We start from the raw sequence: 12,973 nt of genomic DNA on the forward strand, positions 1-12,973 counted from the left end.
ACTGCGCAATAAATTAATTTGATTCGATAACCAACAATTTGTCACACCAACACTCTGTCATGTTAGAAATAATAACATCCAAATTTTTAAGTAAATACAAAAAACTCCCACCATTCCTGTCAGTTTTAAGTTGTTGTTGACATTTTTTGGGAATGAAACTTGACTAATTTAGTTTTGTGCTGCTAAAATGACATACCATTTCATCATACAACTTTAGTATGAAGGAACTTTAGGAGGCAAAAATTCCAAATGTTGCTTCTAAATATGGGAATAAGATAAGTGGCATGGCTGGACTTACCTTCGTTAAAGAAAATTTTCGCACGACCCACAAATCGTTCTGCTCTGTGGCTATGTTCTTCACAATGATATCTCCGTATCTTACGGGACCTTCCCCCTCTTGACACCAATACTGGTGACACTTGATCTAATGGCAGTAAGAAATATGACAAGCTTTTGATAGCAAAATTTGATCTGCATTTAGTTTGTCATGATAAAACAAAGTTTAAAAAACACAATCCCCCCCCCCCTCCCCCACTCAAAAAAGAAAATAAAAGATAGGAAACAGAAATCAGTGGTGTGTCCTTTCGGGGGAAAAAGTATCACAGATATCAAACATCAGATGACTTGAAACAAGAGAATCAAATACAGCCAGAATAAACCAGCAAGCTTTGAGATTCCTTGCCACAAAATATTTCGTTCAGTTCCCGGACTGATAGAGCAAGTGATGTAAGATTTCCCCAGGAATAGAGAATAGCAACTATTCCCAAGTGTTACTAAAGAACAAAATACATCCTCTTGAGTAAGCCTTTCTCATTTTGGTCTATCTAATCTTTGTAATTTATCCCAACGACTAATGTCATTTATATTACAGTCTGTTGTTACTTGATACCTTCTCAGATGTTATACACTATATTCTTCCAAGAGTTGTGTTACCATGACAACGAATGAGGAAGGTGGTAGTACAGGGCTTAAACTTCATTAACTCATGTTTGATAATCTGTTTCTTAGTTGAAATGTTCTGAGTTCTCTCATACCTTTTTTCCTTCCGTCAGTTGTGTTACCATGGCAACCAATGAGGAAGCTGGTTGTACATCCTGCTGAGGAAACCTTGTGTTTTCAAACTCTATCATGCCTTTTAAAACCATACTTTTTCTATTCATTCAGTCGTTGCTAATAGTCTGTTCTCCTAATTCAAACCTCAGATGTAGTACCGTATTTAGTTCCAAGAATTGTGTTACCATGACAACCAATGAGAAAACTGGTTGTACATCCTGCAGAGGAAGACTTTTATTTTTCTATCTCTATCATGCCTTTTAAAACCATACTTTATCTAATCGTTCAGTCGTTGCTGATAGTCTGTTCTCTTAATTCAGACCTCAGATGTAGCGCCCTGTTTAGTTCCATGAGTTGTGTTACCATGGCAACCAATGAGGAAGGTGGTAGTACAGGACTTAAACTACATTAACTACAGCCATGTCTGTTTGTCTGTTTGTTCTCTCATACCTTGTTTCCTTCCATCAGCTGTGTTACCATGACAATAAGGGAGGCACCTTGTTCCCAAACCATTCTCCACATATCTTCCTCAGTGTTCTGCAATGGCCCTTGGCAAGCTATGTATTCACGGCTGGATTTGGAACCCTGAAGAGAAAATGGTGGCGTTTCCTTCAGTTTTGTAGCAGGACCTTACCAAACATTAGTCTGAGAGTCATTGTAGCTGTCATTATTAGCATGTCAAACAAGAAGATGCTAAAACTTTCTATTGTACAAAATTAGTCGTTTCTTGTCCTGTATTTGACATAGTCAACCTATATTAAGTAATACCAGACACAATCCTCGACTGAACAATTGAGCTAGCTTCAAGCCGGTCTACAAATTTACTGATCATTGAGTGTATATATATTCAATCAGACTGCAGTATTCTTTGAATGTGCAGCATGTGGTACATACAATGACATGTGATTGATCTTGATCTGTACTTTCAATTATGAGAACTTAATTACTTTGTTGTTCTGTAGAATCATAGAATAAATGACTTTAGAGGGTGTAAAGACTCGCGCAAAAAGAAACGTCTATTGCCGGTAATCAGACCTCGTTCCGAATGAGGTGAAACAGAAGTGTTAGACACCACCATCGATCCCAGAAAATACACACACAGCTTGCTACCGTCGGTAATTAGACACTAGTGTACAGTCAATACATACAGCTGCGGTCAATACCCACAACACAGTGTACAAACGATACAGGGATGGACATCTCAGGTCCAGCTAAAGATAACAAGGTCTCACGTTTCATTACTGTCTGCATTTTGTAGCGACATTAACAAAACGTCACTTGCAAGCAACAGAAAGGGGCGAGTCTTCAATGCCTTTAAGATCTTGGTAGTGAAATCTCTATTGGAGTGTGTTTCCATCTGTACCACCTGTGACTTTGCCGAGACCCTTACCCGACAACACATACCTTTCCATTATCATTTTTGGTCTATACAATAGAGACAACTGTGACAAAACGACTTCCGCAAACAGCTAAAAATCTTGACAAACTATGGGAGATATCAATCGTTTTACGTACAAGACACAAGACTTGAACAAGTCTAAATATGGCATAAAAATAATGGCAAAAAGATCAACTAAACTTGCTGAAACTCGATGATATCATCAAAAAGAAGCTTGCTGCTTTCGCTTACAAATCATGGAATGGGTTACTGCTGGAAAATTTCCACAGTTTTAGTAATAGTAACAAAACTTTTGATCACTATCAAACGAGACATAATTATAATGCACATCATAATTTTTACTGTACCACTATAGGAACCTATAGCTTTCGTAACCGTATATTAAAACACTTTCCCTTTCAGATAATATAAAGACCAAAAAGTTGTTGAGTTTATTTAAGAAGTATTTAAGAAAACATCATCACAACATACTAATACGGTCTTTATGCTTTATTTATATATATTAAGTAATTACATGTATGGATAAATTCTTTATGAACTAGGACATTGTTATCCTGTCTTGTTATTACTCCTTAAAGTATCTGTATCATTCTGCTCATTCAACTTGTATTATATTTTTCTTCTTTACCAGGGAGTCTTCTACTCTGTTAAGTCAATTCAGGCTATATTTCACATTGTAATTTTCTTGTGACAAAACAAATAAATAAATAAATAAACAAACAAACAAAAAACAATAACGGACGAGTGCAGAGTGCATATACTCACGACCATATAGTTAGCATTGATATAGTCAGAACCGGGTTCATCCTCTGCTGGAGACAACTTGACTCTTGTGTGATCATCTGAAATCGAAACATAAAAATACAATAAAACATCAGTTTATACTCAAAACCCTGCATTGCTTTAACCATTCCTTCCATGGGTGTGGGCCACACACAGTGACCCACCAAATTGTTTTATTATTTTGGGAATGTGTCTCTTAAAATGTGTCCACTATAAATCAAACCTTCCACGAATGTGGGATATAAACTGTAACCACTAAATCATACCTTCTATGAATGTGGGTTGTATCCTAAGACCACTAAATCACATCTTCCATGAATGTGGGTTGTAACCTGAGACCACTAAATAATACCTTCAATGGATATGGGTTGTAACCTGTGACCACTGAATAATACCTTCAATGGATATGGGTTGTAACCTGAGACCACTAAATCATACCTTTCATTCATGCAACTTCTACAACAAATATCATACCATCCATTTAGTGAATAGACATGGGTCACATATTAATACCATTAAAACACACCTACAATGCATGTTAGGGCAAACACATCCACAACACATATAAATGTAATAAAAGGTGGAGCAGATGCTTCATTCAATAAGCACACTGTTACCATGGTAACTGAAAATTTCATTGCTTCCCCTATAGCAACACACATTTTGCAAATTTAAGTTAGTGCTAAAAAGGTTTCTCCTAAAAGATTGGAAATGAGAAGCAATTGAAGAGGTTGCATGTAAATTACCTACTGTATGTACCCACAATATTTCACTATCATTACTAGAGATAAATTGATCTCTCCTTGTTGTAAACTAACAGAGGGATTCATCTTTACGATAACTTTTACAAAGACAACAAAACCCGACTCCATATTAAGCTGTCTTCGAATACTCACATGGCAAGATATTTGAAAATCTGTTTTTCGATTTATTACAATCTAGCTTAGCTGTATCATCGGCCTGGTTCTTGCCAACTGGGCGTAAATCCTGACGAGAGAAAAAAAAAAACATTTAAAAATGAGTCGCTCAACAATGACCATTTTATCCTCATTCCTATGGGTCGCAACCTGAGTGAACACTAAACACACAAAAAAAAAAATGATTAAGCATTAACCGGATTCCAAGTACATATTATACGTTACGGCTGATATTTTAGTAGTTTGTGATTTTGCATCGAGTAACTCAGACTAATTGCATTTGTGAAGTCACTGCATATTCATATCCCATACTGCTGTTTGTGTTGTCTGTGGTGAAAAGATCTCATAAAAAGATGCCAACTTACAAGTTGTTTTCAACAGTCTATATTGGCACGCAAGTAATTTAGAAAAAAAAAATTGTTTGTTTGTTTGTACCATGCAAATTTTAAAATTAATTTGTGAAAAATTACGTAGTAAATTATCATACCTGCTTCTTCAACCTCTTTCTCCCATCCCTTATAATGGCATTTATCATAATTTAAAACAACTACAATTGTTTGTTTGGACCATGCAAATTTTGCCATAAATTTGTGAAATATTTATGCAGTAAACTATCTACCCTGCTTCTTCAACCTCTCCCCCTCTCCCTATAATGGCATTTATCATACCCATTTGGTAATTCAAAATACATTTGCTTTTCTCCATGTGATTAGGTTACAGACAATTTTCAAGTTTTACCTTTAATCAACAAGAAACACAGACAGCCGTAATTGTGAGTTTAGCTTGTATTTTGCAACATTTATTAACGTATCAAAGCTCCTCACTGTGGTTTGCTTTATAACAATCATGTTTATACTAAGACACACTTCAGCCATTTTGTTATTCTCCCTCCTCTCCTCTCCTTTCCTCTCCCTCCCTCCCCCCATCACCCCTTCCCCAGCCCCCACATCCACTCTATGCTATTGTCACTACATGTGCACTTGATGTACTAAATGTGTTTGCTACAATTCTATAGCGTTCAAATTTTGTGCAAAGTAGGAGAAAGACTGCCCACCAAATATGAAATTCCAAGTGTTGTTCTTCGCAATGTGCACTGAATATTTCGTGAGAATAATGGTAAGGTCGAAAGAAAATTTTTCCCAATACGAAAAAACATGTGTAGACACTTTGGGTAGTAGAATGAGGTCACTGACTGGATGTGACCGGTCACTGAGGGTGCACAGTGTTAAAAGATTACAAGGGCATACTAGACACGGTAAAATGCGTTGCTAAGGTTGTGGGGAGACAGGTAAGCGGGGAACGAAGTAAATTATGAAATTCCAAGTGTTGTTCTTCGCAATGTGCATTGAATATTGCGTGAGAATAATGGTAAGGTCTACATACTCAGACAGGTCTCCATGTGTTCACTGCCTGTCTAACAACTGAAGATCAATTTATGGTAATCACTGAACATGAGAAAAGTCAATGAAAGGGAAAAGACATCTTTTAGAAGTTACAAGTTTTGCATTCAATTCTTGACTGACTTGTGAAAAACACACTTCATCTGGGAAAGCTCCCTTTTTCTTTGCACTTCTCCCCTTTGTTAATTTGTTCTTTCTTTGTTTGTTCTTATTTGTTGCACGATGAACCCTCCCCCCCCCCCCCCTCCCAATCACCATGAAACTCTCAAGAACCCGGGCCAGACTTGTGGCAAATGTTTCCAACCCTGGATAAACAATTATGTGTGAAAAAACAAATAATAAATGACAGAATCCAATGTATTGATGATGAAAATTTGAAACTTGAAAATTCTCTGTATTGTGTTTGATATAGCAATATTTGATGTTGAGTTGTTTTGTTCCAACAGAGAACTGGAAAAAAAGACAGGTGTAATGTCACAGATGCACTCTGAAGACTATCTTCCATGTTGTTCATACTATATTTCTTCTTCCATGCTGGGATGCATCAACAAACTGATTGGGGCATTGATAACTTCACATTCCCTTAAGTTAACAAGGAGTCCAGACAAATCTAGTTCAAGAAATAGACAATCACCCGCCCCCCACCTCCAAAAATAAAAAAAACCTATGCCAATTTCAATTATTGATATCTTGAAAACAAAATATATTTACAATATTTCACACTGCAACAAGAATAAAAAGGTGGGAGCAAGGGGGGGGGGGGGTAGATGGTGAGAGGGGGGATTAATTTGTAGCTGTTACTTTTTACCTAAAACTATGCTTAATGTCTGTAACAGTGCATAAGGTTACATGCACCACTTCATCAGCATTGTATCCAGGGCAAAATGCTTACATTTCTTCATTGTCTTATAACTATAAACTACACCGCCAAAAGGTTCTTCCAAGTTAATGCAATCAACAGAGCACCTGTTAAACTTGACAAAAGTCAACTGTTATTCAAAATTTAAGTTAAGGAATTATTAATAAAATTTCCCAATTTTATTGTCTTTTGTAAGCACAATCTCTGGGGAGCCAACTTTTTCCAAATGGAATACAAAATCGGTAAAAGTGTGATTACTTCAAACAGATCGGTGCCTCAGAAGCACAATGCACAGAGCTCAACATATAAAATCATTAAAACATTTCCCAAGGCCTCACTCAAATCTACGTGTTTAAGTTGCGAAACAATTTATCAAGGACGAATGTCGTTAAATGTCATCCGAGGATGCTCTGCGGTAGAAGAATGTGTAAAGAATATTTCGGTTGAGTAACGGTTCTCTCCCGATGACAGTAAACAACTTGAGAGAAAGGAACACGACAATATACAGCGTACATCTGCTACAAAATTTCTGTAAATTCAACACGTTCTTTAAAATCGTGGAACTATCTGACAACATTTTTCTCAACTTTTTCAGCATTTTAATACCGTTTCACCAAATTTGGATCAGTTATGATGAAGTCTTTGCATCTAGACGGAAGTGTTTTATCTTTCAGCCGCAGAAAACTCTTTCCAAGATTCACTATCCCAGTATCCTCAACTCTCAAGAACAGAACAGCTTGCTGTCAACTACTTACATTGTATTCTTCCGAGAAGAGATAATCAGAGTCTTTCTCCATTTCTTCCAGGTGAACGCCAAAGTTGGCCAACTTAACTGGTCTGAAAGATTTATATCAATTAAAAAATTTATAACCAGTGGGAATTTCAAATTAATTATGAGAAGAAAAAAAAATGTTTTTTTTAACTCTGTATATACATCGTTGACCGTAACGTTCTTCATGTTAAGTGCTGAGGAAACTTAAATCCTCCCATCAATTTTTCTTTTTCTCCCTCCTGTACTGGTCAATATCGATGTGATGATCACTTTGCAGTACTGTATGTCAATACTATAGCATGGGGACTGGCTGCATTGTATTGTGTAAATGGCTTTTGTGTGCTTTTTTGAAGTCTGTTAAAGCTACATGGTTTGATCAAACCTGGTTTGATCTAATTTGGTTTGATCCAACATGGTTTGATCTAACATGGTTTAATCAAACATGGCTTGATCTTACATGGTTTGATCTAACATGGTATGATTTAACATGGTTTAGTATATATGATTTGATCAAACATGGTTTAATCCAACATGGTTTGATCTAACTTTGTTTTATTGGAAGTGGTTTGATTTAAAATGGTGTGATCCAACATGGTTAGATATAACATGGTTTGATCTAATATGGTTTAATCCAACATGGTTTGATCTAACATGGTTTAATCAAACATTTTTTGATCTAACATGGTTTGATCCAACAAAGTTCGGTCTAACATGGTTCGATCTAACATGGTTTGATCTAACATGGTATGATCTAGCATGGTTTAATCCAATACGATTTGATCAAACATGGTTTAATCTAACACGGTTTAATCCAACTTGGTTTATCGGAAGTGCTTTGATTTAAAATGGATTGATCTAACATGGTTTAATCTCAAAGGATTTAATCTAAATATTTTAACCTAACATGCTTTAAGTCTTGAATACCGTAGCACTAATTTTGTGACATACATTTGGCATAGCGTGGAAGGTCAGTGAAGTTTTGATGTAAATACAAGTTACTTTAGATCTAGGAGCAATTCACCCAGCAAGGATTTCTTTTGATGTTCGTGTTACTTTATACCTAGGAGCAATTCATCCACCAAGGATTACTTCCTTCAATCATCCAGCTTAAAATGATCTCAAATATCGGAACCCCCTTTTTTAACATATATTGTAAGGAGAAACAGAATTATAATGGAAAATTGTTTTCAAGTCATTTGAAATGTGGTCAAGTCCATCTTTGTTTGTCAGACAGCTTTATACACAAAACACTGTTCAACTTTAAAACATAAAATAATTAGTTTATCCGAATATGGGCTAGTTTTGGGGAATTGACAACATTAAACATATTGTTTGTTGTAATGCTCAAAGTTTAACCACTAGTATATCCCTAAATTCACCACCTTCAGGCCTATTTCGATAACACTATTTGCCACAAAAACTGAGCAAGCAATATTCCAACTTGTGTATGGCCTGAAAGCACTTGGAGTACAAAATACTGACAATTATACTGAACAAAGTAATTATTAAAAAAAAACCATAACACTCTTTATGTTATTACCTCTTATCTCCAGTTCTTCTCATTGGTTTCATTTTTTCATCCTCACGAAATCCATGATTGTCCATGCCGCCATTGGTCCACGGCATCCTTCTTCTAACGCTCCTGTAAAGTGATAATAACCATGGCAACACATCATCAACAGACAGAGACGGTTTGACATTATTTTTTTTTCTTAATGTATGAAAACAAATTTCCTATAAATATCATTGCATATAACTAACACATCTAAGTCCATATCAAAACATCTGAAGAATAGCAATGTTAACATTTTTCATTGAAAATGTAAAAAATGTAAGAAAACGTATTAAAATTTAATTTAAAAATATAACCCATAAATCCTGGGGGCAATTCTTAGAACTAAATCCAGTTATGCACAAGTTATGCAACTCATGCCATATTGAACATTGTGACAATGTTAATTCTTCAAAAAAAATTGGAAATTTTCAAGAAAACAGACTATTAAAGTCACATTCCTTTGTGAATGCTTGGAACGAGACACTGGAAGACCTCAAAATAGTTTGTGAAAGTTGCTGTTGAAAATTCTCGCCAAAAATTGTGTTGATTTTAAATACATGAAATCACCTGACTGTCTCTAGAATGATTTCAGCCTTATGTGCTCTTTATGATTTATCTGTTATACAATGAAAAGAAAGATCATTTTAATAAAAATTTGTCTCACCCTGGTTCTCTACGTTCCTTCAAAATGATAAGGATGATGAGTATAAGTAAAATTAAGAAGAGACCAAACAGTAATGGAACCAGCCAGGCTGCAGGGTGTAGTTCTACAAAAATAAAATTAAGAAGAAAACATAAAAAACACCTGTGTTAGATGTTTAAATTCTAAAGACTAAATGAGGGTTACAAAAAAAATAAATAAATAAATAAAATAAAATATATAAAACAACAACAAAATATTTAAAAAATTAAGAACAAGGCACACTTCATGAGAAAATCAAGAGATTTTTCATTTCATTATGGCATATAACTCTCCACTCAAAATTGTGTGGACATAGACATGATGCCTGATATCTGTGAGGACAGAAACACTTGCAGGGATACCAGCAGGGTTAGCCCCTGGGCCTGAAAGTTGTGGTGACTTGGATGTCCCAAAGACTATCAAAGCTAATATTGGGACTATTTGAAAATCCAGAGAAAAAATTGCGGTATAGGCTCCAATTTGCGTATGCTACAGTGTGTTAGGATAATGGTTAAAAATTCGATGAAAAAACTCATGCCTGTTTCAACTGGGACGGAAAGATCTTGTGGAACCGGAACCAAATTTCAAAATCGGGAAAAAGCAGGAATTACAGCCATTGCCGGAGTTCTGGCATTGCCACTGACCTCAAGTTGCTCTTGGTCCCCCAAATGAGTTCTGATACAATATGATGATTCCACAATTTTGAATGTATGTTGATGTATTCAAGATATAATTAGGTACAAGTCCTACTAAAAGCTTCATGAGTCTGGTGATTGTCGACATGTTCTGTCTGTCTATCTATCTATTTGTGTGCAATTATTCTGTTTTTTGAGGACTTGAACAAAGGAATTCAAAATCCTTGCAAGTCATTTCAAAAGAATCACCACGTCCTCAGAAGAATTCAATTTCTCAGGGGTATTGTTATGGGTGAGGTACGTGGATTTGAACAATACAAAATACAATGGGGTCCTGAGTCTAAATGTAAAAAACAACTGTGTGTGTGTATCAGTGTTTGCAAATATGATTTCATAGTATCTAACAGATGAAAGAACAAAAGGGGATTTAGAACACATAAATAGTAAAACAACAAAGAGTTATTAAATTATGCCTCTTTTTCTTCTGTTATTTCTTGTTTTTGACAGATTAATTAATGAATCGATTAATTAGTTAATGTATTTAATCGATCCAGACAGTTCCTTCCATGTCTACCCTGTTTTTTTAACATACCAAACACAATGTGTACATAAAGAATATACTTGTCTTGATTTCAGCAGAGTAAATGCTGTCAGCATAACCGACTTCATTCATAATTCGAAATTTGACTCTGCAAAAACAAAACAACAATACAAGAAGTTTTATCAATTCACTTGAATCCCTGTAAACATTGCATGTATGAAAGTAATTGCTTTGAAGGAATTATCATTAGTAAAGCTAACGGTAGCTCAATGACTATCTTTACACTCTCATCAAAAATAGCCTTTTTAAATTAACATTGATCAATTACTTTGATGCTACTTTTATCAAATATGCCATTTTGCATGGTTTTTTTAAATATTAACATGAACAAGCATCTGTGGGGGATAAAATGTTGAGGATAAAATGGAAGTGATTAGTTAAGTAAATATTTCAAATTCAAGTTTTTGATTAATAATCTGTAAGATTTGATTGATAACATGTCATTTTGATTGATAATCTTGGAAGCTTTACCGAAATGAAGACCAAACTAAAAAAGGTGCTTTACAAATACTTTAACAGTTGTGTTAGAATTATTATTTAATCTTACATTAAAAGGAACCTTTGTGTCCAAAATAAATAAATCATTCTACGCTCTTGTAAAATAGAAAGAGATCAAAATTAGTGTTCAACCGATTATGCATAACAGAAAATACCGATTACCGATTATTTTTTTTATAATCGTACCGATTCCGATTCCGATTATTTGAAAATGAGAAAATATCCCGTTTATACGAAATCGGCAATAAAGTTTGACAGAAACAATTATTGTTGTGATTTTCCCCTGTTTCCTTTTGCTTCGTTGTTATACAAGGCTCTAAGGTATCATTTTGTATGTACCAAGTTACCTCTGGAGTTTCTCGGAAAGAAAGAAAAAATTTTTTTTTTTTTTTTTAATTTCCAAAATACGGAGATATGACATCCTACCTAGTCAACACTGTGCTAAGCGAATGGCCTAACCACCTCGACGTGAATGTCGCCTGTTAATGGCTTGAAATGGGCTAAGAATAGTTACTCAAAATATCCATCTCAAAAAGTATCTCAGACAAACCATCCATCTTCAATCTTTACCAAAGTGTAAATTTTAATGACATATTGCCTTCATTCCGACATTATTTTGTACTTATTTTCAGTATTATACCGTTTATGAACAAATAGAAATGTTACGAACTTGAAGTTAAACATACCTATTCGTTACCTATATAACTCCATTCAGGTTTAATTAGAATGTGTAAGCTTATGCCAATCAAACTGAAAAGCAAATTGTACCATCGTAACTTGTTTAAAATTACTCTAACATTTAATACCAGATTGATGTAAAGAAATAATAACAACTAGAAACTACTCCAATATAAAATATAACATTCCCTCTATAAGACATATCACTTACATTACCTTCCAAACAAATGCCGATTTCCAGCAAATTGAAAGTTGTAAACTAAGCTACGCAATTTTTTTTTCTTTTTTTGCAAACCGATGGTTAGGCTACATTTCCCATTGACTTAGTGTGGTTGTTAGGCTAACATGTGGTCGAAGATTGCAGTTTCCGTGGATATTTTTAGTTTTTATTTGCGACACAACTAGAGCGAATAAACAGATGTCAAGTTTAGATTTCCATGCAGTTGATTTAGTGTGAAGTAAGGCTACCATGTGGTCGGAGATTTGTGAGGATTTTAGGTTATTTTCGCTGGTACTGCAGGCCGTAATTTACCACGGGAAGTTCCCGGTGATTGTGCGCGGCCCTCTCGCACTGCTTCAAATTTGATGCGAGATGTGGGAAAACTGTTTGCGCGATTCTCGATGCAACTGCAATTCCTAGCTAAAGCAAACGCATGTCACAATTAATTTTACACAGACACCTGACGAGGGCGATTTTTTTATATTTCATTGCTCTTTTTCGCACTCATAATTGTGCTTTAGGAGGGCTTTTTAGCACTTGTGAGGGCGAATCGCCCGTCGCCCCCGCTTATTTCCTACCCTGTCCAGCACATTCCTGAATTCGCGAAATTGCTATTGCTGCTATGCTTACTGTGCCAAGAAATATGAAGTCCATAACCACGAGGGAAGCAAAATCGGCGACCCTGGCAGCCTAATTTGATGAAAGTATACACTGTGAAAGACGTATAGGGGGGGTGCCTTTTTTAAAATATTTCGTAGTAAAAGAACAAACCTAATTCATCAGTTGATATTTTCAACTTCCATATGTTTTTGAATAATGATATTTTCACCTTCCATATGTTTTTGAATAATCCGTATGACATAACTGGTATTCCACGTAATTTTTACCGATTCCGATTATGTACCGATTATGCAATATTCG

The 12,973-nt window shown here is 35.3% G+C and overlaps 1 protein-coding gene across 7 annotated transcripts in view; it reads right to left on the reverse strand.

Annotated features, from left to right (window-relative positions):
* Positions 1-12,973, reverse strand: part of LOC139963223 (receptor-type tyrosine-protein phosphatase H-like) — a 64,732-nt gene that overhangs the window by 7,362 nt on the left and 44,397 nt on the right. For all 7 annotated transcript variants that reach the window (XM_071964338.1, XM_071964167.1, XM_071964253.1 and 4 more), the window contains 8 exons: positions 10,677-10,744; positions 9,403-9,505; positions 8,724-8,825; positions 7,167-7,248; positions 4,132-4,222; positions 3,218-3,294; positions 1,504-1,638; positions 299-424 (listed from right to left, as the gene is read on the reverse strand). In XM_071964338.1, the coding sequence (XP_071820439.1) occupies positions 299-424; positions 1,504-1,638; positions 3,218-3,294; positions 4,132-4,222; positions 7,167-7,248; positions 8,724-8,825; positions 9,403-9,505; positions 10,677-10,744 (784 nt within the window). The remainder of the gene's footprint in view (positions 1-298; positions 425-1,503; positions 1,639-3,217; positions 3,295-4,131; positions 4,223-7,166; positions 7,249-8,723; positions 8,826-9,402; positions 9,506-10,676; positions 10,745-12,973) is intronic.

Source organism: Apostichopus japonicus, chromosome 1 (genome assembly GCF_037975245.1).
Source record: "Apostichopus japonicus isolate 1M-3 chromosome 1, ASM3797524v1, whole genome shotgun sequence".
NCBI classification, from domain to species: Eukaryota; Metazoa; Echinodermata; class Holothuroidea; order Aspidochirotida; family Stichopodidae; genus Apostichopus; species Apostichopus japonicus.